Here is a 25,817-nt window from a genome sequence, read left to right on the forward strand (position 1 = left end):
CGTTTCCCTGGTGCAGGGCTGTGCGACTCCCTCCCCTCCCATGCATCCTGGTGGCAGACCCCACCCCCTGAGGTGGCCTCCGCATCTTTGTCCCTTGAAATGGAAGGAACCAACTGGCCTGGTGATGCGTCTATAATATTGTTGGGGGCGCGTCCTTCCTCCTAGTTTCCTGCTTTTAGTGGTGGTTGTTAGTGTTCTTATCTCCCAAAAAAACAGTCTCGGGGGAAGCGTGGCATGGCAGGGGGTGATTTGCCCCTTCCCCTCCCCCGAGGGCATTTAGCAGTGTCTGGTGTGGGGGGCGTACTGGCATCTAGTGGGCAGAGGCTGGGGTGCTGCTAACATCCTGCAATGCACAAACAGCCCCCGGCAAAGAGAGATTTGGCCCCAAATGTCAACGGTGCTAAGGCCGAGAGCCTGGCCCCGTGGTGAGCAGCGCTCTTCTCTACTTTTAGCTCCAGAAGGGTTAGCTTCTCCAGGAGTCAACCTGCAAACGGAGGCCTGTCTGTGCCAGGCCTGCTGTGGCTCTGTTCGAGTCCATCCACGGTTGGACAGGACAGATTCCCGGCGACAAATTGGAAAAAAACATAGGAGGACCAGGGAAAAGAGCAAGGAGACTGGTGTTGATGGGGCCTCTGTGGCACTGGGCGCTGGCGCCAAGGCCAGGCTTGGTGGCTTGGGTTCTCCTGTCCCAGGCGTCTTGGGTGCGACTCGCAGAAGTGACCTGGTCAACACCATGCAGCTTGTCAGATCTGGAGCCGGGACCTGGCCTGAGAAGCCAGGAGTGGTGGAGTTCTGAGTGGCTCATAGCAGCTTCTACATCTGTGACCTTTGCAGCATCCGAGGCTGAGACGGAAACGGGAAGAACTATGTGGTTTTGTCAGATGAGCACATTGATCACAACTGGCATTTGCTGAGGGTGGACGTGCAGCCGGGGTTAGTTATCACTAGTAGGTCTTCTCTTCCTCCCAAGGACCCCACGAGGTTGATGTTATTCTTCTCTCCTTTGTACACATGAAGAAAGGAGGCAATGGCAGGCTGAGTACTTAGATAAGTACTTAGTACTTGGGTCGGCAGGTAAAGTGGGTCGTCAGTGGGGCTGCGGGTCCCCCAGAGTCCAAGATCCTCAGCACCACGGCGGCGATCGTTCTAAACACTAAATCATAAAACGTTCTCCCAGCAGCCCCTGGAGGAAATCATTGCGTGGTCTTTTGTCCACACACCCGTTGTCCGCACACGTGGCAATATAACCTCTGGCCTGTGCATTTGCCTCTTCTGGAAGCCGGGGCTATTTCCTTATTCCTCACAGATCCTCAGGGCCTGGCACAGAGACTGGCACACTTTGGCACACCTAGACAGTCCGGTTCCAGAGTCTGTGCTCTCAGCCACTACCTACACTGAACGCTCTTTTAAAATAACTCAAGTGAGACAAACCATTCCTGGGGATAGGCTCAAAATTAGGTACGAATATTCAATTTACATCCTGTGCACTAAAACCCAATTCCACCTAATGCAGAGGATGGCCTCTCCTGGCTGCCCCTTTGCCCACCCCCGCTCCTTCCCAGGGGCCCTGCCAGAGCTGCAGGTCAGTGTGTCGCTGCCTGTCACTCCTCCTGGCATCCGGTGACCCCTCCTCCACCTGCTCTGCTGACCAGGGCTGGGGTGAGGCAAGCGAGGCCCTGGGACGCTAAGTTCCAGGTGGAGCACGTCCAGGTGGGCACCTGAGAGTGAGCGCCTCTCACCTCTTGCGCTGGGTCCCTCACTTGCCTCACCCCACTCTTGACCTTCCTAAACACGTGAACAGCTGCGTGTCCCTGTCTGCTCGCGTCCCTGCAGGGTAAAGCATGGGCTATGAGTCATCTACTTGGTTAGGGAAGTAGGAAGAAGCCGATGGAGGGAGAAACAGACGTGCCGGAGCCGAGTCTCACCGGGTCAGACCAGCCCAGGACTGCGTGGGTCACGGAGCTGCTGTGTGGTGACCGGGACGACTGCCAGCTCGTCCCAGTGGCCAGGTGCCCCGGCCAGCACCGCTGTGGAGTACGGCCGGGTGCCAGCTCAGGGGCTCCCTGCATGTCCCCAGGTCCACTCCCCTTGGTTCAGGTTCTCGGAGTAGCTTGGTCTGTGTAGCTGAAGAGACCCAACTGGTCCCCTTGGCCTCAACTAGTCTCCCTGGCCTCAACTAGCCCATCTGGCCTCAAGGTCTCTTGTCTTCAAGGCTTGCCCAGGCTCGCCCTGCCCCTTGGTTCCCGTCCTTCTTTGTCAGTGATACTCTTGCCCACACGGGGGGAGGCCTTTACCGACCTCCTTCCGGGACTTCCCTGCAGGCCTGGACCTTTTCCTCCTGCTCTGTGTGGAGAATCCCCACGGGGCCCTCCCACACAGTCTTGTCTCCCAGGAAGAGGGAGGGGACTGAGGTTCAATGAACGCCTGTGACAGGCCAGGCACAGACCCGAGCCCACCAAATCCGTACAACCACACCCTGCCGAAGGCTCCCTTCTCCCCGTTCTATAGATGAGGAGACTGAGGCTCAGAAAAGCTAAGTGCCTGGTACAAAATCGTATTTTTAGGAAATGAAAGACAAGATATTTAAACCCCATTCCTTCTGATGCCACAGCCCAAGATATACCAGCCCTCCCCGCCATGGTCCCCCTTGATGAATGTGCTGATTCCAAAGCCCAGCACACGCCATCAGCACGCGGTTGAGAGAAGACCACGAGCTGTGTACACCCGTGTAAAACCACTCCCAGTCCGGCCCAGCGGCTGGGTGCTGGGATCTGAGCGACAAGAGCTGACCAGTGCAGACCACAAAGAAGACTGTCCCTGCCCGGACTCTGCCTGCCGGCGTTGTTCCCTGCACAGTGCAGGTTTCCCAAAAAGGACCCTGGTGGGGTGGGGGGTCGAGGGGTGGTGGTGAGGTGTCTGTGGGGCTGAGACCAGACATTTGCATGATAAAGGGTTTCTTTCTGCTAGAGTGAAGGCTTCGAGCTGGGGCTTGCAGAAAGCTTCGAGACCTTCAGATTGCTGGATCTCCATGGAAATTAGTTTGCCAGAGAAAGAAACTATTTTAAGGACGTGCGAAGAGAGAGACCCTGTAGGCTGGGGTAGGGAAGGTAGCTGTGGGAGAGAGCTTTTCTGAATGACTCACTAATTTCCCTCCTATCGGGTGGAAAAAATGGCGTGGAAAAAGAATCACAGCCCAGGAAGGAGGAGCGGCACAGCTGCCCCTGACCCCGGTCCCTGGGCAGACAGCTTGAAGCTGCAGCAGCTGCGCTGGCGTTGGGGATGCTGAACGCGGGCTGCTATTAGGGAAAGGCCATCAGGACAACAACGCCTTTCTGTTGCCCAAAAATCTGCTGTTTTCAACCAGCTTTCATGTCATGCAAAGAAGGAAAAATTTGCTTCTTAAAGAAAAAGTGATTCCAGCAGCTTCTGTAACCTCAGGGACCACGGAATTCACTGTCGGGGTTAGGGGACACTTTTGTGAGGAAATCTTATTAATTCAACTCCTTGGTTAGGGAGCTTGGTGAAGAAAGGCGGAAACAAAATAGAGGTAAATTACTTAGATGACAAAGAGGTGGGGATTTCTGGGTTCCCCTCTCATCCTGCTGTTGGAAGGGGAATTGGGTGTCTGGCAGGCCCAGGATTGGGAGCAAAGCAGACATGGCGGAAAAATCTGGCCCCAAGAGACGGTGGTGGACCAGAGCCCAGGGAGAAACGTGGTCAGGGACCTCGAAGGGTGGGCGCAGGGCTGAGCAGCTGGAAGGACAAGGAGGAAAACGTCTTCAATTTCACAATTTCCAGTGTCCAGTTCCAGGCATCACAGTGGGCCCCGTTGTCCATCCCATTACAGCCCAAGCCTGCTTGGTGCTGACACAGCCGGCGTTGGAGCCTGGGGGAGAGGCGAGGGGGGCGCTGTACCTGCTCAGGCCGCCGGAACTCAGAGCACTGCTGCTCCTGGACTCGCTTCTCCTGGGACCCCTCAGAAATGGTGAGGAGGGCCTGGGTGTCCATTCCAGGTAGGGGTGGGAGTTGCAGGCCCCTCATAGCACGCCAGCACCCCCTGGCAGCGGTGGATTCCCCACGTGCCATGGCTATCAGTGGCCCGGTCCTCAGCTGTGGGGTGGCGGGTGTAGGAAGAGCTGGCCTAAAGGATGTCTGGGTACCTCCAGCTGCCCCTCCACCTCGGCCCTTGGCCTATGGGGTCAGAAGGCAGGTGCCTGGGGACTCGGGTCAAGTTCCACGTAGGGACCAGGAAGTGAGCCTTCGGGGTGAGGGTATCGCACCTGAGTGGATGACGAGCCTCGATTGCGCTGGGATTTCAGCCCCGCCCCTGCCGGCCTCCACGTGCTATCATTGAAGGGCAGTGAATGGTTTGCTCCGTGGCTGCCAAGAACACCACTGTCTCAGGCTCTGCCTGGAGTCCAGGCCTGGCATCTGTGAACAGGAGCAGAGGCCGAGTAGCCTGAGGTGGTGGGGACAGCAGCCCAGACCAAGGCAGCCTGGAAGCAGGGCCAGGCAGCACCCACACTGGCCCTCTGGGCTGGGTGCTGCCCCCTGACCCGTAAGCAGTGCAAGCTGCCCCTGAACGTGGGGGTCTGGAGGCCCACAACCTGGCGATTGTCTACATGTGCTTACTGTCTCTGGAGCTCAGCAATGAACACTTACAAAAGCCAGGAGGAACTTGTGGCTGCAGGACAGCAGGTGGTGGTGGCAATGGGACAATGCTGGTGGAAGTCTGGTGGCTGCAGGGTGTGCCTGGAGTCCCACGGAGATGTGTGATGTCTCCCACTGGTCCTGGTCCACGCCCAACTTCAAACTCTTTCTACCGTGTCCCCTCTGGTCAGGACAATGCTGGCCCATCTCTACCGTGAACCTCGATATCCTCCCCTCCCTGGGCTGCCGCTCTGCAGCCCTGACAGCCTAGAAGCATGTCTGTGGCTGAATGTCAGGAAAAAATGCCACGCAGGTGGGAGAGGTGAGAAAGGCACAATTTATTGGTCACGCAGACTGACGCACGTGGGGATGTGGGGCGCGCACCCATCCTCCTGAACTCACACGCACTTCTGGATTTGGTTTCCTACATTAATTTCATGATGTCAAAAAGCAACACAAGAACAAGCATCACCAATCCATTCTCCTAGTAACCAAGGAAGCAGGGCCAGAAGCCACAGAGTTCGGAAAGAAAAGGCTGCACTGCTTTGAGAGCCGGGAACCAAGAGGCCCGCCCTCGCCGGCAGCCAGGTGGGAAAGCTGGCTTTCTGGAGCAACTAACGAACAGCATAGACTCTTCTATTAGCACGATGAGATAAGGCTCGGGGTGTGGCTCATTCCATGACCTGGCGGTGCCTGCCCACCTGCAGGAGGGCATGGGGGGCCTGGCACGAGCCTGGGCATCGCCAGTCCAGGCTGAAGCCACATCTCTTCACCGGAGAGTAGGAGCTGACATTCTTCCTTCTTCCAACTAAAGAACTAGGATGACCCAGGGATCCCTGTTCTCCAGGCCGGCTCTGCCGGACCCCGGCAGCTTTAGCTAAAGCAGTTTGCATCACTGAAGCTAGACAAGGCCAGGTTCACTGTACCCTAAATTAACCACTCCTTCCTCAGAGCTCCCTAAAGGCCAAGTGCTGTCTCACAACAGGAGGGCACTAGCCTTAATTTTTAATGCTTTGTCCAAACCACTCAGGACATACTGTTTTGAACCGAGGGGTCTGGGAATGTGGTTTTAGTTGGCTAAAGACTCAACTCATAATGTTCATAAAGCACTTAGCACGGTACCTGGCAGGTGCTGAGTGCTCCCTACATGTAGCCATTATTATTATTAATATTATTATTATTATTATTATTTATATCCCTACCCACAAATCAGCGCTTTAGTTCCTTTCTTCAAAATGGCAGCCGGAACAAGGCTCTTGGGTCCCAAGTACCAAGATCAAGCTGGGGGCCCAGGTGTGCGGGTTGTTTGGTGCCCATCAGGTGGGTTTTTCCTTCCAACTTCAGTGCTGGGTGTCAAGTTTCACAGCCAGTGCACCTTGCTGACCACACAGAAGCTAGACCCTCTCCTGAAAAAGACGAAGCCCTGCGTAGGAAGCTGGGTAGGAGGAGCGAACAGGGGTCCTGGGAGAGGGTCCCAGCAGCTTCGTGCTGCTCCTTTGGGCTCCCATCTCGCTGGCAGCTCACCAGGGGCTTCACTGTGGGACAAAAACAGAAGACTGTCAGCTCTGCATTCTCGCCAGGCCAGATTTAACTAAAGGTCCCCATGACCTTGCATGCCCCAGGCTAGAGCAGGCTTAGTGCTAACCTAGTGCTGAAGGGGGCCAGCACGCTGTTCTAAGTACTTACACGCATTCTAATATACGTGCATATATATTATATGCATACGGAGTAATATATAATACTTATGAAATAATATGCAATGGATGATACATACCTTTTACATATAAGTTGTCACATATAGTAATGACATATAATAAAATTTAATCCTCCCTATAAACCTGTGAGGCAGGTTCCACTGATTGCCCCCTTTTTTACAGATGAGTAAACTGAGGCACAGAGCCAGAAAGTGGGACAGCTGGGATTCAAACCCAAGACAGTGTGGCTCTGGAATCTGTTCTTAACCACTATTAGTTTTGCTCATAAAGAAATCTTATTCTATAGGAAGGAAGGGGACATTGAGTCTGAAGTCCCTAAAATACTGGAAAATTTTTAAGTACTAATGATGATAACGATACAAAAATGATCTGGGCTCTTGCATCTATGAAGCCTTATTCCTATGGGCCTGACCTACAGGACTCAGCGTTCACCCCCAGGCCCTCCTTTAACCCTTTCAATGTAGTAGCAGGGACTTTGGGGATAGTCTGGGTTCAAATTCTGTCTCTACCTCCTTTCTCATTCTCAGCTCCCAGAACACCGTTTCTCGGAACCCACTCCTGGACCGGGTCATTGTATCACGCACATGCACACGCACACTCACGCACATGGAGGAGAGCCCACGTGCACCCGAGCACACTCCTAGGCATGGTAGGCTGTATCACACACGTGCACACGCATGCACTACCCGTGCATGTGCACCTGAGCGCACTCCTGGCCACGGTGGTGGTGATCACTCAAGTGCCCGCACACCCACGTGCACCCGTATCACACGCCCGCGCCTGCGCACCCGCTCCGCCCCGAGCGCACCTGCATGGCGGCCCGGCCGGGCGGCGCGTCCTCGGGCCGGTGCTTGGCGAGATGGGGGAACTCGGCGTTGTCACGGTAGTCACGGCCCCTGGAATGCTGCAGGTGCAGGACGGCCGGGCTCTTGACCGGGAGGGGTGGCCGCTGCACCGGGGGCTGCTGGCTGAGTTCTGACCTGGAAGGCTTGATGGGTCTCTTGGCTGGCACCGGGACCTGCGAGCCGGCGGGGGCCTTGGACTTCCCTGGGCTTCCCTTGTCCCCAACCGGTGGGCGGCCCTCGGTGGTGGAGGACGAGCAGGTGAAGGAGCGGACCCGGGGCGTAGGGCTGAGGAAGGGCGTGGGCGCGGGTGCAGGCTTGCCCGTCCCCTTGCTGCCCTCGGCCTCCTGGGCTTTGGAGAGCAGGATGCTGGGCGACAAGATTCCCGGGTCCGGGCAGGGCGGGGGCTCCTTCCTCAGCATCTTGGGGGATTCCTGCTCCTTCCTGGGAGCCGGCTTAGGGAAAGCACTCACAGACCCGTACAGTGGGTTCTCAAACATCTCGGGCTTGGTCAGCTGCGGGTCCTCCGGAGGCAAGGGTTCCCCCGCGCTCTTCCCCACATCGCCGGGCCTGGAGCGTGGGAAAGAGGATGCACAGGGAAGAAACACACGTGGGGAATGACTGCTCAATGCATTTGGGGTTTCTTTGGGGGTGATAAAGAAACTAGATGGCCGTGGTGGCTGCACAGCACTGAGTGTACTCAACGCCACCGAGTCCTTCACTTGAAACATGCCGTGCTTAATTTTATGTGATGTGAATTCCACTGTGACTAAAAAGAAAACTTTTTTTAAAAGGCAGGAGAATGAACTGTTACTCCTATGTTGATGATCTCATAGGTAACCTCACCTCTTGCCTTGGACATTTTCCACCATAGAAACTGTGCACACCAGAGCATCGGTGAGCAAGGGGGACTTCACTGAAGGGATGAGGGGGGCTTACATGGCACCCCAATCCAAAACCACCTGCTTCATCCTCATCGGAGCAGCCTGCCCTCCACAGCCAGTGCCCCCATCCCTGCTGCTAACAGACCTCCCTTCCTGGCTTCCCCCAAGAATCCCGCAGCCTCTCCTCTATGTCTTCAGCAAATTCTCTGACCCTCAGGGGAACAGAAGCCTTGTGCTTATCGAGGGTCCCAGGTCAAGGAGCTCCATTTAACAGCCGTGTTGGAGCCCCCCAAGTGTGCGACGCTGCCCCAGGTGCAGGAGGCGGCCGTGAACCAGACGAAATCTGTGCCCAGGGGACCGACATTCCTTATTAACACAGTATTCTTTCCTCTGCGTAAAGTCCTCTCCCCGGAGAGCGCCTGGTGAGTGTGCTTTCCTTCGTGTCCTCACTCAGAGGGAGAAGGAGAAAACGGACAGCATTCATGCTGAAAATCAGAAGCAACCTGGAGATATGCATCAAGAAACAAGCCAGTAGCAAGAAAATATGCCTGTTTGACTTATGGACAGAGAAGGCGCTCCATGCTGTCCCCAAAGTAGGTGAGAGCTTCCTTTGTTGGTCTGTTTCCTGATTTATTACTGCTCTCGCTGGAGGTGATTTCCCGCTGAGCGAATTATGAGAACCAGGAATGGGAACACATTTTACTTTCTGGCCGACAGCATAATTTCCCAGGGGGAGTGTTCTGGGTTCTGCTTTCTGCAAAATAAGGAAGCTCTTGAGAAGAAAATGTGGGTCCCTTGGAAAACGCACTGAACTGTTCAGGCCGTGACGCCTCGTACTGATGGAGCGTGTGCTGAAACACTGCTCAGAAGTTGCCAAACAGCCACGGCTAATGGACTCTTCGGGGAGTGAGCGTGGGCAGGGGACAGAGGCGAGATGTCATCCTTGCACAGGTGCCAGTGAGACAAGATGATGTGGGGTGTCGGGGAGGCTAGCCTCAGGGACATGTAGACTTGGTCTTTTGCTCATTACTCTTTGGAAAGACCTGGAAGCAGTTATATAACCAGAAATGTTGGGGCCTTGAACAAAGACTTTGGAAGTCTGCCCCTCCCCCTTGGGCCAGCCTCTGCACCCCCTCTGGATCCTCAAAGACCTTTGCTATGAGTTAGCACAGGGAGGAAGGGGCAGGAGGATGAAAATGGCACTGACCGGAAGTTTCTGATGAAGAGGCAAGGAGAAAAGAAACATGTGTGGCCTGCCACCTGGAGCCCACGCTCAGTGAGGAGACAGGAGAGGTCTCGCCTCAGAGAATTAGGGACGGGGCCAGGAAGAGGACCCCAGGTGCAAGCATTTTGGTGATTGCAAAGCTCGCTGCCCTGGGAAAAGAGCAGGAGATGGGGCAAGTCTTCCCTCGAGGAGGGGGCTTCTGTCACTGTCAGAGAGGGGAAGCCTTGGCGGGGGCGGGGAGACTGGGGAAGACCACTTTTGAAAAGTCTTATCTCCCTGACCAAAGGTGAAAAGAAACCAGCTCCCATAGCAGCCACGGCTGTGGAGTGAGCGAACCCATCCCCAGGGCACAGGGTTGATTCCTGTGCCACAATGATTTCACTCCTCAGATTCCGGAGTCGGCTGTTTTCTAAAGGAGTGAAGTGTCGAGCAGGGTCTGAGAAGAGCCCTCTTTCTAACCATATGACTTCGGTCCAGGGTGACCAGTCGTCCCAGTTTTCCCAGAATTCAGGGATTTTCTGGGATGAGGGATTCTTAGCGCAAAAAAGGAGACAGTCTTGGGCAAACTGGGACAGCTGGTCCCTTACTTTTTTATGGGGCAGTGATAGGAGGACTGGTGATACCCCCTCTTCCACAGCCTTTTCTCAGGCCCAGTGGGGGGGTCAAGGGCAGCAAAGAGGGTGGCAGGCAGGCGTGGGAGCTGCCAGCTTCTTGCCTCTAATCGTCTCCTTGCTGAGAAGTGAGCTTAGAGCCCAGCCTGGGCCCCTTGCCTACACAGATGTCCCCATTCTGAAGCTGTCACCCGTGAAACCGGAGAAACAGCTCTCCTCCTTGTTCCAAGCTATATGCTCTGTTCCAGTTAGGAGGGTACACAGAGACATTAACTTTGGGAACTTAAAACATTTCACTTAAACGGTCCCCTTGTTCTTTGTAATTGTTTACGGCTCTGTTTCCTGGGGTCGCCAAAGAGGTGACCTTTGCCAGAGAGGTGCCACAGGACCCGCCATACGTGGCTTTTGTCCTCATTTTTCCAGGAGAGGAAACTGAGGCTCCTTCTCCTTCCCCCAGGTTTCTTACGGAAAGACCAGGGTCCACAATATTATCAACAAATTGTGAAAACTGGAGGTACAGAGATAGACAAGGCTGAGCTCGGGGGCAGGCCCTGTCCTGTCCCCGCCTCCTCCTTCCCTCCGTCCCTTCCTCCTTCCATTTGTCCAGTGTTTTTTTTAAGAGAAAAAGCTTAAGAAAGAGAATTGTAAATGGCCCTTCAATCCAGAAGAAACTCCAGCCAGGCCAGGCGCGGGAAGGTTGGAAGTGGAGGGAGATGAGGGGAACAGTGCTTGACAACATGCCGTTCCCTGCCTCTTAGCACACGACGGAAAATGCCATGGGGAACATAGGACCTCAGAGAGGGGAAGACAGGCCCAGAGCCGCGCCCTGAAGTCATTATAAACAGTACAGGCAGCCCCCAAAGGAAGCTGATGCGAACGATATTTTGTTCATCTTCAATCACTGTTAATTAAGGTCTGCACTTTGAGTTTCCATCTGTCACCGTGTGGTTACTAGAAACTTGGGGGGGCTCCCGATCCTGCGTTTGCACAAGGCGCGCATGCGTGGGTTTGCTTGCACAAGACGCGCATGCGTGGGTTTGCTTGCTTAAGGCGGCGGCTCTGCGAGCTCCTCCCCGGCTCCGGGCCTCCAGGCACGTGATGCCTGGACCAGTTCTCGATGCAGGTCAGTTCTCTCTAACCGCTGGGTTTTCCCCGAAGTTTCATGGCCAAACTCCCTCCCTCTGCAGGCTGGCTGTTCTCCTCCCCTTCGGAATTCCTGGTCCCAGCTGCTGTTTTTTCAGATTGGCCTCAACAGGAGAGACAGTAGGGTTGCGCATGGGAACAGGAACCCTCGTGGTTAAGAAGAGAGAGGGGAACTCGGAGCTGGGGAGGGACTCATTCCTACGTGGAAATTCCCACCTCTGCTCTGCAGGGCCCTCCAGGGAGTGGGAGGTTGACGAGGGTTCACTACTTACAGAAACGTATTTTTCAATGAAGGTCGTTTTTACAGGAGTGTGTTTTTCTCAGGCACTATATTTAAACTTTTTAAATCCTGTTTTTAAAAAACCTTTCAGGTTTACACGAATAGGCTAAGAATCGGAGATTCTACAAGCATTTCTCGAGAGCCTACTGTGTTCTAGGCCCCAGGGATGAGTCAGTGACCAAAGTGGATGCACATCCCTGCTCTCACGCAGCTTCTATTCTAGGGCCAGATTTCCTGGTGGTGAAAACCTAGGGAAGGGAGAGACCTTGGTGAAGACGATGCTCACCTTGGCTCCTGCGTTCTGAGGCAGGGGCCCCGTGTTGCTGTCGATGATGAAAACTTCTTGGGTGATAGGGGCGGTTGGGAGGGCGGTGTCGGAGGGCTCTCCCCCCTTCCAGGCCCCAGGGAGGAGTCCTTGAGTGGCTGGTCGTAGCTCCAGGCGGTGGGCTGCTGATCGGGGGATGGGGTCTGCTTCATGTAGTTGAAGGCCCCCACGCCCATGTAGTTGGGGTTGATGATTTCAGTGATGCTGGAGCCACTGCATGGAGGGACCCTGCGGGGGAGACACACACAGGCACACCTCAGGGCTCCTCCAGGTCAGCACCAGCCTGAGGAGAGTGTCCTCTGATGCCCGCTCAGGCTCTCCTCAACTCCTTCACTTCTGGGGTGGTGGATTCATTCATTCATTCGTTCATTCATTCATACAACAAAATAGTTACTGAGTGCCTGGTAACACCAGGAACAATAGGAGGAAATATGGTTGTAAATGAGATAGCCACAGTCTCTGTTCTCGTGGAACCAACGTATGATGGGGAGACAAACAAAACAAGCTCCGTGCCTGAGAAACGAGATGTTTATACACTGCTTAAGTCTGACTGACAGTAACAAGAGGAGCAGAGATAGACTAGGTTTGGGACCACCTGGGCATAGGGTGGCCCGTGAAGGCCTCTCTGAGAAGGGAGGGAGGGAAGAAGCAGTAAGTGCAAAGGCCCTGCGGTATGAGGGGTTGACCTGTCCCAGCAACAGTCTGAAGGCCTGTGAGCAAGTGGACAGAATGGAATGAGAGACTGGCGTGGACGGCAGGGCTGAGTGACTATGGGGGTTGTCGGTGGTGGTAGGGTGTTGGTGGTAAATGGAGCGTTCCATCTGGGACAGCCGGCTTGCACGTCTGTGAGGCATCAGGATGGAGACAGCCATGCAGGTGTTTGGAAAGATGAGCATGGAGGTCACAGAGGTCAAGGCTGCAGCCTCGACTGTGGGGGAGTCAGCTAACAGCTGTCGAGGGGCTGGGCAGACCTGGTGAGGTGACCCTGAGACACACACTGTGCTGCCTCTTGGTGACAGGAGTGTCGTCCTTCCTTGTAAGACGGCGCTCTCAGGAGAGCTAACTAGTAAGTAGAGTTCTGCATATATAGGTTGTAACACACGCTCCCCAGCTCCCATCTGGGAGCTCCCCAGGTTGTAACACATGCTCCCCAGCTCCCATCTGCTCAGCCAGCCTGTTTCTGAGCACATCCCGCTCCCATCCATCGAGCCTGCTTCAGAAGTAAGTGTTAATTCTAATGCTGGTCCAATGGAAAATACTTTGTTAACCTACACTGATCCTGATTCTGGAGTCAAGCAGACATTTGAGAGCTGCAGTGCTTTCATCGAGGGGATTGTAGTAGGCGAAAAAGATTGAAAGGGATAGTTTTATGCCTAGGGCTACCGTCAGAGGCTGGAGGCGGGTGGGAGTTGCTGTGCATGGGGTGGGGGGCTGGGGCAGGCGAGGGCTGGAGGGACAGGTAGTGGGGGCTGAAAGGAGGAGAGGAATAAGCTGGGCTTGGCGGTGGCTTTTGGGATTTCGCTCGGCTACCTGGCACAGCTTTGCACCCTCGGCAGGTAAACTGGCGTGGACACCATGACAAACCTCACTGGCTTGAACTCGAGACCGTATCAGTGAGCTGTGGTGACCCTGCTATTTGGGGACTGCTGTCCCCCTCGTAATCCAGGCTTTGATGTCCAGATTCTGCCCAGCTCAGTCTCTGCCCAAAGCAGCCTGCACGCACTTCCCCACAATGCTTTTCCGCCTTAGTCACAGGGTGGGGCTTTTAGCCCTGGAGCCGTGGCTGCTCATATCCCTGGTCCTCAGGAAATACTGCAGCTGTTCCATGCGCCCACCTCTGGGGCTGCTGCCTCCTAGACTGGGCATCTTCCTAGTAGGATGTACCTTCCTAAGGCAGGGACTCCTCCTAATTTGCCTTGGTTTCTCTAGAACCTGACACCTGGAAGTGCTCAGCCAGTGTTTGTTGAACTGAACGGAACTCTGCAGCACAGAAGAGCCTCCCTGGCCTTGTGGCAGTCACACCAGGGGTTTGTGGTTAGAAGCCTCGGAGCTGGAAGCATGACAGGCTTTTCGTGGCCAGCGCTTTCTTTCCCTCTGGGTCCTTGCTTTCTCTCTGCTCCAGTTCCCCACTCCCAGTCCTGGGTCTGCAAAGCCACGCTAGCTTGCAGTGAAGCCCTGGCAACACCCCCCCCCACCTCCCCCCTCTACCTGTTGGCAGGTTCCCACTGCTTCATGGGGTCCTGGCTGGTGAGGCTCTTCAGAGACTTGGATACACTGGACTCATCCCGCTCTGTCTTCACAAAGTCTGCAAGAAAAGGGCCAGGAAAGAGCATGTGAGAGCATGCAAGGGCCCAGCTCCCAGGGTTTGGGCCAGGATGGCAGAGAGGTTTCCGCTGGCAAGCAGAAGCTGGAAAGTGAATAATGGCTGCCTGGGGGCAAATTCTGAGACCTTGTGTGAGTTCGGTGATGGATTAGTTACGCCTGCATGCCTCCAGAGGGAGGAGAGTTGGCATGTGTGACCCAGAGTTGTCATTTCATGCAACATTTCCAACTTGTTGGTGTCAGCAAGGGATAAAACAGACAAATATTTCTTGGCAGATCTAAATAAAAGAAACACAAGAGCATTTGGTGCCCAAAGCCAACCTGTTCACGAGCTTAATGGGGAACTGGGATCCCGTCTTCATAGCTGACTCTGGCTATGGTTGCAGGGGTGCCAAGTCCCCCTCAGGTCTACAACCTGCTAGAGAAAGGAGCCCCCAGAGGGCAGAGGAGGAGCCCCATCCAAGGGAGGCAGCACCCATGATGGCCCAGGGCCTTCCCACGAGCAGGGGGTGTCAGACCGTCCCACATCTTGCTGTCTCACTGTTTGTGTGAGAGGCGGGACCCCATCACGTTTACGGATTTGCGTGAGTGAACCTGCACTTTCCCCTTGGGCCAGCCACTTACTCGGTGTGTGACCTTCAGCCAGTCACTTAACCCCTCTGTCCCTCAGTTTCCTCATCTACCGAACAAGGGTAGCACCTGGCTCTCAGAGCTATGGTGAGAGATAAATGAGACAATGTTTATAAGTTGATCATTTCATAGATCGAGTAGAAAATTAAAGCCCAACGCATTTTAGGCATCGCGATTTGAGTGCTTTTGAGCAAGAAGTAAAGCAAAGAGGAGAAGGAAAAAATGACCTCTTGCCTGTGTGAAAAGGAAGAAAGACTGGGGCCAGGCAAGGGTGATTGTGGCTGTGAGGTGTTGCGGTTCTGTAGGGAAATTCTCGAACCTGCTAAGGGTTGGGCCAGATTGCCTCTGAGATCCCCTCCGATGCTGCATTTCTGTCTGAGGCCACAGCAGAGAGACTATTCCGTTCCCGTCCCCGACCCAGCAGCACTGAAGAGGGAGCAGGGGAGGGGTCGTGCCCACTTACCATAGAGCTTCTCCCTCTTCTTGCCTTGGGAGGTCTGCAGCTTAATCTCCCCCTGGAAGTGACCCATCATCTCTCCGTGGTGGGTGAGAGGCGTGTAGATGGGGAGCTGAGTTTCCGTGGCCTCTAACCGTAGAGCAATGCAGCCCTCGCCTGGGGAGGTGGGGAGACAGTAGTCATGTCAAGACACCGCCCCCCCCCCCAACCCAGCCCTGCCATTTCACCGGAGAAACACCATGCATTTGGCCTGGAGATTTAGCTCTCCCGCCCAGAGATGATCCTTTGCAACAATGGCCAAGGCAGGGATTATGAAACAAAACTTTCAGAACAACTCCTCAGCAATTTGGGGAAAACATCTCAAACCTTACAGCAAAATGAACTCCACGCAGATTAGTGGATATAAAATAAAGTAAATCATAGAAAATCCGGCAGAAAACCAGAATTAAATACTAATCTGATTGCTGGAAGGAATAACTTCCCAAGGTTTGAAGCAGTGTGAGAAATGACAAAACAACACTGACAGATAGGATAGAAAAGTTTAAAACTTCTGCATAGAGAAAAAACAAAAAGGCAAAGAGGACTGAGTGGGAACATTAGTTGCAGCCAGCTTCACACAGAGGGTATTTTATCTGCACTCCTCAAAATGAAATCTCCAGCAGACAAATGGGCAGATAACCCCACAGACATTTTCCACAGAAAGAAGCGTAGATGGTTGATTTCAGTACATGGAAACTAGTTCAGTCTGCTGAGCCATCAAAAATGCAAATTAAGGCAGCAGTAAGAGACTCTCCCACAGACATGAAATGAACAAAAGCAGAAGCAAAGGATACCCAGTACCAGCAAGGATCTGGGGAAACCTGTACACGGGGATGTGGCAAGGTCCACAAGGCAAGACAGAGCCTTCACAGCCATCAGCTGGGTGCCGAGCACCAACAACCGCACACATATGTATACCCTTTAGCCAGCAGACACGGGAACTTGCCCTAAAGAGACCACCCAAAAGAATAACAAATATAGCCAAAGGAAAATAAAGGGTGTCCACAACGAAGAAAAGAGAACCCTCCTCCACTGTTGGTGGGAATGTAAATGGGTGCAGCCGCTAGGGAAAACAGGATGGAGGTTCCTTAAAAAAACTAAAAAGAGTTGCCATGTGATCCAGCAGTCCCACTCCTGGGCATATATCCGGAGAAAACGCTAATTCGAAAAGATACATGCACGCAAATGTTCACAGCAGCACTATTTACAATAGCCAGGACATGGAAGCAACCTAGATGGCCGTGGACAGACGAATGGATAAAGATGTGGTATACGTGCACAGTGGAATACTACGGAGCCATAAAAAAGAAATAACGCCATTTGCAGCAACAAGGACGGACCTAGAGATTATCATACTGAGTGAAGTCAGAGACAAATATCATACGGTATCACTTATAACTTATATGTGGAATCTAAAAGATGATACAAATGAACTTACTTACGAAACAGCAATAGACTCACATAGAAAACAAACTTATGCTTACCAAAGGGGAAAAGGGGTGGGGGAGGGATAAATTAGGAGTTTGGGATTAGCAGATGTAAACTATTGATACTATATATAAAACGGATAAACAGCAAGGTCCTACTGAATAGCACAGGGAACTATTTTCAATATCCTATAATAAACCATAATGGAAAACAATATGAAAAAGAATATATATATATATACACACACACACATATAAAACGGAATCACTTTGCTATACATCAGAAACTAACTCATTGTAAATCAACTATACCTCAAAAAAAAATAAAAATGTCCACAAAGAGATCCACCTCAGCATTGTTGATAACACTGACAAAAATAATTTGCAGAGCCTCAGTAGTCGTAGTAAGGAGCACTTTAAAAACCGAGGATATAGTAAATCCGTGGAATATTATGACGCCATTAAAAGCAACCGTCATGAAGGCTGGGTCGGAGGATCATGGGAAATGTGTATCATCTAATACCAGGTGAGGAAAGCAGAACATAAATGGTGTCCCTGTGATAATTATTCCTATAGAAATGTATGTGTGCCTGTGGATGAACACGGGAGTGGAAAAGCAAGATAGAAATGATTGCTGTAGCAAGGAGTGAGACTGCTGGATGATTTTTTTCCTAGCTATTAGTATGATATGCTGTTTGTCAGTATGAATACCAAGAGGAGGAGACCAAGGAGAACTCCAGTGTTTGAAAAGAAAATGGAACCGTCAGACCTGTGTTCCCGTTTCCTGCCAGCAAACCTCCTGACACCCTGGCACCCACGTGAATCCTCTCTCTTTGCTCCATCACAGTCCTCGGGCTCTGCCCGCCCCTGCCCTGGTGCAGGGACCCTCTTCCCAGTGCTGCACTGGGAGGGAGTGGAGGGCACGATTCTGGAGCTGGGCTGCCTAGGTTCAAGTCCAAGGTCACACAGCAGCTTGTCAAACTCACTCAGTGGCTGTGTGACCTTGGACAAGTCACTTCATTTTCCCACCTCTGCAATGAGGGTGGTGACGGAACGTACATCCAGAGCCTGCACCGTGGGTGACAGACACACCTGGGCACCCTTCCTGTCTGTAGCCTCTTTCTGCTTCCCGGCTTCCATTGATCAGCATTAACCCCCCTCAAATTCCTTCATTGAAAACAAACACCCTCCCTGGACCCAGCTGCACATCCTGGTCTCTCATGCCCTCGGCCTCCCCACCCCCGCTCACTCCCTCGCCGTGCACACGGCTCTCCCAAGCCCACAAGTCCCCAAGTCCCTCTGTCTGCAGGACACTGGGCTTTATTTGGTTGGACCCCTCGGCCACATTTGCTATCACAACCATGTCGTCTTGAACAGCTCTGACGGCGTCCCCGACCCCAGTCTTTGGCGTTCCTCCCACTCCTCTGGCTGAACCGTTTTAGTCTCCTTTGCCTGCTACTCACCACAGCCAGTCCAGTTCAGGAAACGGAAACATTAACCCCAGCAACTCAAACCACAGGTTCAGGGCCATGCTCGACCCTATTCCCCCGATTCCCGTGGTCAAACAATTTCCCTTCTCAGTACCTCTCAATTTTAACCTGTCTCTCCATTTTTTTTTTTTTTTTTTAACCATCGCTACTTTCATCCTGGCTCCCTCATCTCTCGTGTTGATCACTGCAAACGCATATTCCTAAGACGCAAAGCTGACCATGTTGCCATCTGGCCTGACTCTTCTGCGGCTCCCTTCCGTCCCCAGGATACGATATCTACCCCTAGCCTGTCTTGTATGGGTCTGGCTCCAGACTCTCTTTGCCTACCTGTCCCCTCACTCCACGCTCTAGCTGCGCTGAATGTACCAAGTGCAAGGGCAAACCTGGAGCCACGGACAGGCTGAAGATTTCACAGAAGATGGTGTCTCTCTAGGAGGACAGTTACCGGGGCCACAGGCGTTCTCAAGCCTGCCTGGTCTGGGCACTGAGCAATGCCGGGAAGACCTGGGTTCAAATTAGGGCTCAGCTGGTTACAACCTGTGTGACTTCGGCAAGTCACTTCACCTTTCTGAGCCTCAGTTTACTTATCGACTAACTGAGAGAATAGTATCTGCTTCACAAGGTCATGTCAGGATCAGTCAAGTAATACATGCAAGCACCTAGCACGGAATCTGACACAGGAAAGGCTCCATAGGTGGGAGGTGTTGTGGCGGCTCGCTGTCAGTCCCAGGAGCCTGATGGGGTCGGAAGGATAGCTTTCCAGTATCTGTCCCTCTGGCAGCACAGGGATGGGGAACAGAGCAGCCGGTAGGCTTTTGTGAAGGAGATACCACTGCTTCCCTTACATCAGAGGCCTCGATCAGCAGGTGTGACACCTGCAGCCCCTGTCCTGGAACCCTTACCGTAGGATTCGTCACTGTCAGAGGACTTAATGCTTATCAGGATGTGCTGGTCCAGCAGGTACTCGGGGTCAGAGATGATGGGCTTCAGCTGCAGAGAGAAGGGCACAGGATTAGCTTGGACAGGTGGGGGACAGGTGGGTGAGGGTTGCCAGCCCAGAGGAGGGGAATGCATGGGAAAAAGGACTGTAGACGTTCTTTTTAAACAAATTCGAATCCCTGATTTTCTTGCCCCTAGAGAGCAGGAAGGAACCCATGTGTCCACCCTGCACAGCAAGGCGGGCTTAACCCCGTCACACTGCGCCCCGGCCCCGGGGAGAGGGCCTGACTCCAAACATGCCTCACCCCCCTGCCTCCCTGCCCTTCCTCTGCCCACCCCAGGTCCAAGGGGGATGGGGCCGGGCCGATACACAGACTCTGGTGGGACCAGGAGCCAGGTCTGAACGCACCCCACTCCCTGCCCCCCAGCAGGGTACAGCCCTCTCCTCGGCCCCCTCCCGGGGTGGAGCTGCATTGAAGGGGGCACCATGGGGCCTGCCCTGCATCTGGGCAGGAGGAGGCCTGTGTCCACCTGCAGCGGAGCCCCTCGCGTGGGCCTGGACCGTCCTGTGGGTTGTTGGAGGGTGACTCCGCGAGGGACAGACACACATCCTGGATTCACTCCTACATGCTGGCTACAACTTGTGACCTTCTCACATCTTAAGCCTTCCTCGTGCAGACCCCAACACAGTAAGGCCTAATGAAAAGGTCCCAGGCTGCCCCTTTCCTTTCCATCCACAGATACCAAGACACCCCTTGTGCAGGCCTCTGGGTGCATGCTGACTGACAGGATGGACTCTATCTCCATTCAGAAAGTTCCAGAACATCACTGCAGCCGCGTGACCATGAACAAGCCTCTCTGGGATCTGCTTCCGGTCCTTTCTCTGTAAAGTCACCTGGTCAGATGAGGCACCCTCCAGATCCCGTCCACCATCCATCAGGGGAATCGAAATTCATTTAGGAATATTGGGGCCACTAGGCTCAGGCCCATGTTTAACCACTGCTGGGAAGGGCGTCATAAGCTGCCTTGAAAGAGAGGCAGCCTCTCCTGCATTTGGCCCGTGGGATTCCCACCCCCTCTGGTCAGGCCTGGCCAGAGCTCCGCCACTGGCCAGCAACGCTGGCTGACGAACGTAAAATCCTCCCTGTGCTTGAATTACCTTTGGAAGGGTCTCGCCAAACTTCACTACCAACTCCCCTTCACTTCCTTCTTCATTTTCTCCTTCCTGACTCTTGACGAAACCTGTCCGAGGATAAGAAGGCTGGCTTTCAGAAAACAGCACAAGAACCGGGCAGAGAAGACTCCTTGGGTTGTCCCACCAGGACCAGTGAAGAGACCCTCCTTCCTCTTGTATCTGCAGGGGCCGCAGCACCGTCTAGGAGTCAGGCTTGTTGGGGATTTTGTTTTGGTGCACGGGATGGTCATTTGCCAACAGGGTCTAATTATTTTTAGGAGACTCAGAGGTTCCCCTCCTTTTTGGCTTCACTTTGCAACAAACCAGGCAACAAAGAAATCATCACATCACAGGCAAGGAGATTAGGAAACATGATGGTTCCTCCCACTCAAGATAGCAGCCTTTTGAAATGCTAATTTAAGCTTCCTAATATGCTGTTTCCATAGAAATGTATGCAAATGCCTTGATATTTTATTAAAAACACACGCACAAAAATCCTCATCATTTTTGGAAGTGCTCTGCCCTTGCTGGGTGAACTGGGACCTGGAGACTTCCTGGAGAAGGCGGATCTGTCACCAGCCCAGGCTGGGTCTGAGGAGGAATGAGGGCGGGGCAACACTGCAGCTGGTGGCACAGGTGGTCCTGTTCCCAATTTCTGGAAGCATCTGTCATCCCGTCACAAAATGCCTCCTTCTGTGGTGTTGGTTTGCCAGCCTCTCCCCCCGCCCCCCAGCCCCCGACCATCTCAGCAAGGAGAGCTAGAAACCACACAGGTGCCCTCACCGTGGGACAGCTTTAGACAATATGCCTAGAAATGTCACCTAGAAAGGGTGTTTCCTAAACAGTTTGTGTGAACTGCTGCTGGCTGTTGGGCGGCCGTCCATCTCTAGTTTGCTTTTGGATGCTCAGACCACCTGAGAAAGATGCCTGTGATGTAGCAAAGAGCAGAGGACCCCGGGGCAAGAACAAGCGATTACCAGCAGCCGCTCTGGCCCCAGCACTGGCTTCCACAAGCTCTGGACCTTTGCGCAAGACCCTCTGGTTGAGTTGGAGCCCCGGCTTGGAGGACCCTCGAGTGGGCTAAACTCTGCCCGGAGGGGCAAGGAGAGGGTCCAGCTGCCCAGCTGTCTACAAGGGGCCGAGGGGTCTGTGCACCAGTGACTGACCCGTCCCTGGGGCTGGAGCAGCAGTATCGCGGGATACTGGGGGCCCCTGTAGTAACTGGGTGTCTCCTTGTACCGTCCACCTGCACCTGCAGCCCCACTCTGTGACACCCCCCCCCCCCGGCCCGCTTTGAGGCTGATCCGTAGTCTTTCCCAGAGAGCGGAGAAAGGCACCATCAATGACAAGGCTTTTGTGGAAGAGCCGTGCCTGTCCCCCTAAGAGGCATTTCAGCAAGCACGTACTCTCCAAGCAGCTCGAGTGGAACTCCAGGTAGAATTTGGTCTGGGATTTGGTCTTCAGTGTGGCGTAGCACCTGAGAAACTCAATCTGCCCTTGGCTGTCGACAGTCCCGGGGCCTGGAACAGGTGAGAACAGAGATTCGGTTCCACAACGTGTCTGGAGATGGAGTGTTTCAAACCAGCCCCCGGACACCGAGCTCCTTCCTAGGGTCCAGGGAAGTTGAGAGTCTAAGTGGAAGGAGAGGTTTCTCCTGAAATCCCACCACCCACACCAAGCATCCCCGATGATGGTAACAGCCTCTCTGACGAATCAAAGCTGGTGCAGAGCAGAGCGGGAAGAGTTCTACGCTCAGCTTTGCCACTAAAGTTGTATGGCCTTGGGCAGTGCCCTCAATGCCTCAGCCTCCCCATGGGTTCTTGCAAAGAGAGCTTGTGTACTGACTGCTCAGGCGCCTGACACCCAAATCTGTCTCATTTCTTTTTTTTTTTTTTTGCCCATTTTTATTTATTTTTTTTACATCTTTATTGGAGTATAATTGCTTTACAATGGTGTGTTAGTTTCTGCTTTATAACAAAGTGAATCAGTTATACATATACGTATGTTCCCATATAATCTGTCTCATTTCTAAGTTCACGTAGTGAGGGATGCCTGTTCCCCTTCCTCGGGCAAAGTTACCCCTGCTGCTTACTCTGAGCTCCTTCTGTTTACCTGTACCCAGGTAACTTGCAGGTATGCTCTTCATTTAGATGATGCTTTTGCAAGTGTCCTTAGGCTGGCTTTGAACAGTGTTCTGTCCCTCCATATAAATTCTGAGCCACCAGAGAGCAGGGACACACATTCCCTTCCTCTATCCCTCCCATCCTTCCTGCTTTCCTTTCTTTTTCTTCTTCCCTTTATTGAAGACAAACTGACAAATATAATTGTGTATACTTAAAGTGTACAACGCGATGACTTGATATACATATACACTCCGAAATGATTATCAAGATCAAGATAACTAACACATCCGTCACCTCATATAATTAACTGTGTGGTAAGAACGCTTAGGATCTACTCAGCAGATTTTAAGTGTACAATGCCGTATCATTACCTATGGTCACACCAAGCTGAATTTTAGATCCCTGGAAATTACTCATATTATAACTGGAAATTTGTACCCTTTGACTTACATCTCCTCCCCGCAACCCCACCAGCTCCTGGCAACCATCACTGTACTCTCTGAATGAAGCTGGCTTTTTTTTTTTTTTTTTAAAAAAAGATTCCACGTATAAGTGATACTATATATGTATCTTGTACTTGTTTTTCTGTCTGGCTTATTTCACTTAGGCTTCCTTTCTTTTTTTAACTCCCCAGCACCAAGGCCAGGCTCTGCTTGGGTAGACGTTCAACCAACGCTCAATCCCGGCAATCGGTGTTTGTGAGCATCTGCTGTGTGCCGAGTCCCAGTGGAGGGAGGGCAAGGCTCACTCTGGGGATGTGATGAGGGTCCTCATCAAGGCTGTGATGCATAGGCTGCCCCACCAACGCTGTAGGAACTCAGAGACAGGAGAGATGGGTGGGGATTGGAGAAGAGGTGGAAGGTTCTGGAAAGGCACGGTGACCCGAGCTAGGAAAGAGGCAGGATGGTGGGTCAAGGCTTGTATTGAGAGTGGAGGTCACACTGCTGGGGCCATGGATGTTAGACCCAACAGCCTGTGGGCAAGAGTGTCCCAGAAGACAGGGTTCCAGCCTCACCTACACCCCTCAGGGCACCAAGGACACAGAGGAATACAGGCTTTTCCAACCTGTATTGGGCCCTGCACTCAGCCCTCCTAAATGATGTCTGCTGACCACGGAAGTGGGGGGTGGGCAGAGGAGGTGACAACATGGCTCCCCGGTCACCCAGACCCAGGGCTGGACGTGCCACAGACAACACCCAGACCCCTGCCGGGACAAGGCTGGCCTGGCTACCAGGGCCAAGCTGGATTGCTTGAAAAATTACCTGCAAATCTATGGAGTATTATTAACTCTGATGTTTCCCCAAACTCAGTCACCCGCATCCTATCTTCACAATTTTTACCGCCCACCACGCACATGCACTAAGATTGACTTAACGTTTTCTTTAAATAGACTCGCTTTTAAAACTTAAATAATCGTATTTAAATAAAAAGGTATATCATAAGACTAAATGGAAAACCAGTGTTTCTTGCCTTACACAGAAGAGTCATATTTAAAACATATTAAAATAAATGCCTTACTAATAAATGTTCATCCATGTCCCACCCGGAATTGTCTTTGGTGGCACATGTGCCACAACCTTGGAAAACACTCATTTCCCCAACTTTAAAGACTGTATTAACACTGAAGCTTAAAAAAAGCTGGCATATTTGCCAAAGACAGCAAGAACATGCTCTGGACTGAAATCATGATGTGGTTTGGACGTGAAGGGACCCGATGGATGGACTGTGGACTTGCCTGGAAGGATAAGCCTTTATCTAACACAGACGACTGATTGCTGCAACCAGAAGATGAGCACCCAGGCCTTCTGTCAGCATGGAGAACAGAGGGATGGACACCACCCACCGCTTACCGTTCTTGGAGACAAACTGGGAGGTGACTCCTGCCTCAAATGTGGCAAAAACAGGGCTGTGGTCACTTGTCATGATGTCACTGGTGCTGCCTGCAGGGGAGGGAAGGAATTTCTGAGCAGGGAAGGAGAAATCCTTCTGGTCAAGCCAAGGATGGCAAACGCATGGCAGAAATCAACTTGCACTTATGGAAGCCTCCAGAAGTGTCATGGTTTTGTACCTGTTGCTCCATTGACCTTCCATAACCACGCTTGAAAGTAGTGAAAGCGTGGGACCCTGTCTCCTCCATGGCTAATTGTGGCTGTAGTAGTTTTTCCTAAAGACTTGTGAGTTTTTAAATACATAGATCACTGCGTGTATGAACTGTGGAGCTTTTTCTGGTCTCAGCATTTTGTTGTATTGATGAAGCACTCACAGCCCAGAGTGGGATGGGGATTCAGGGTCACTGAGCCCATCAGTGAGAAGTGGCACCTTCCACTGAAGGTGCCATTTCAGGAGAGAGTAGAAGGTGATAAAGTGCAGACGCTGAGTGCAGACGATGTTTTTAAGGAGCTTCGCGCTTAGATGAGAAGGGAAGGCAGCAGAGCATGTTTGGAGGGGTTAAGAGAAAGAGCAGAGGTCTAGGAATCCTGAGTCCCATGTGCTCTTGATATGTCATGTGGAAATGTCTGGCTGGGTACTCAGGGCTGGAGATCTATCTTCAGATTTGGAGTCATGATGTTAGGTGGAAGCAGAGGCCTCAAGGACGTTTTCGCCCCGCCGGGAAGACATGAAGGATGACAAGAGATGAGGATGAAACTCCAGGACACACCCAGCATCAGTGGGCAAAGGAGACACAGCACAGGAGACCGAGAAGGCAATAAACATATATAAGTCCTTCCCAATAAAGCCTTTACAAATCGGCAAAGAAAAAATAAACATACCACTCCTCTACCAACCAAAGGATGTGGGCAGAAAATTCACAAGAGAAATATAGATGGCCAATAAACAGGAAAAAATAATTGCTCGCTTGCAAACAACCGTCAAAAGACAACTTAAAACAACAGTGAGATGGATGGAGAAAGAGAATGAGAAGAAGAAAGACAGTGGGATGCTGGGACTGGGGACAGTGGGATGCTGGGACTGGGGACAGTGGGGATGCTGGGACTGGGGACAGTGGAGGTGCTGGGACTGGGGATAGTGGGGTCGCTGGGACTGGGGACAGTGGAAGTGCTAGGACTGGGGACAGTGGGGATGCTGGGACTGGGGACAGTGGAAGTGCTAGGACTGGGGACAGTGGAGGTGCTGGGACTGGGGACAGTGGGGATGCTGGGACTGAGGATAGTGGGGTCGCTGGGACTGGGGACAGTGGAGGTGCTGGGAATGGGGACAGTGGGGTTGCTGGGAGTGGGGACAGTGGAAGCGCTGGGACTAGGGACAGTGGGGTTGCTGGGACTGGGGACAGTAGAGGTGCTGGACTGGGGACAGTGGGGTTGCTGGGACTGGGGACAGTGGAGGTGCTGGGACTGGGGACAGTGGGGTTGCTGGGACTGGGGACAGTGGAGGTGCCGGGACTGGGGACAGTGGGGATGCCGAGACTGGGGACAGTAGGGTTGCTGGGACTGGGGACAGTGGAGGTGCTGGGACTGGGGACAGTGGGGATGCTGGGACTGGGGACAGTGGAAGTGCTGGGACTGGGGACAGTGAAGGTGCT

The 25,817-nt window shown here is 52.9% G+C and overlaps 1 protein-coding gene across 3 annotated transcripts in view; it reads right to left on the minus strand.

Moving 5' to 3' along the window:
- Positions 1-4,978: 4,978 nt before the first annotated feature.
- The window catches only part of INPP5D (inositol polyphosphate-5-phosphatase D), a 132,005-nt gene continuing 111,166 nt past the window's right edge, over positions 4,979-25,817 (minus strand). For all 3 annotated transcript variants that reach the window (XM_060301729.2, XM_030870671.2, XM_060301728.2), the window contains exons 19-27: positions 24,127-24,216; positions 21,560-21,673; positions 20,139-20,221; positions 18,943-19,030; positions 15,091-15,240; positions 13,884-13,980; positions 11,637-11,903; positions 7,174-7,777; positions 4,979-6,185 (exon numbers count right to left, since the gene is read on the minus strand). In XM_060301729.2, coding sequence (XP_060157712.1) covers positions 6,183-6,185; positions 7,174-7,777; positions 11,637-11,903; positions 13,884-13,980; positions 15,091-15,240; positions 18,943-19,030; positions 20,139-20,221; positions 21,560-21,673; positions 24,127-24,216 — 1,496 coding nt within the window. In that variant the 3' untranslated portion in view covers positions 4,979-6,182. The remainder of the gene's footprint in view (positions 6,186-7,173; positions 7,778-11,636; positions 11,904-13,883; positions 13,981-15,090; positions 15,241-18,942; positions 19,031-20,138; positions 20,222-21,559; positions 21,674-24,126; positions 24,217-25,817) is intronic.

Source organism: Globicephala melas, chromosome 7 (genome assembly GCF_963455315.2).
Source record: "Globicephala melas chromosome 7, mGloMel1.2, whole genome shotgun sequence".
In the NCBI taxonomy this organism is placed as follows: domain Eukaryota; kingdom Metazoa; phylum Chordata; class Mammalia; order Artiodactyla; family Delphinidae; genus Globicephala; species Globicephala melas.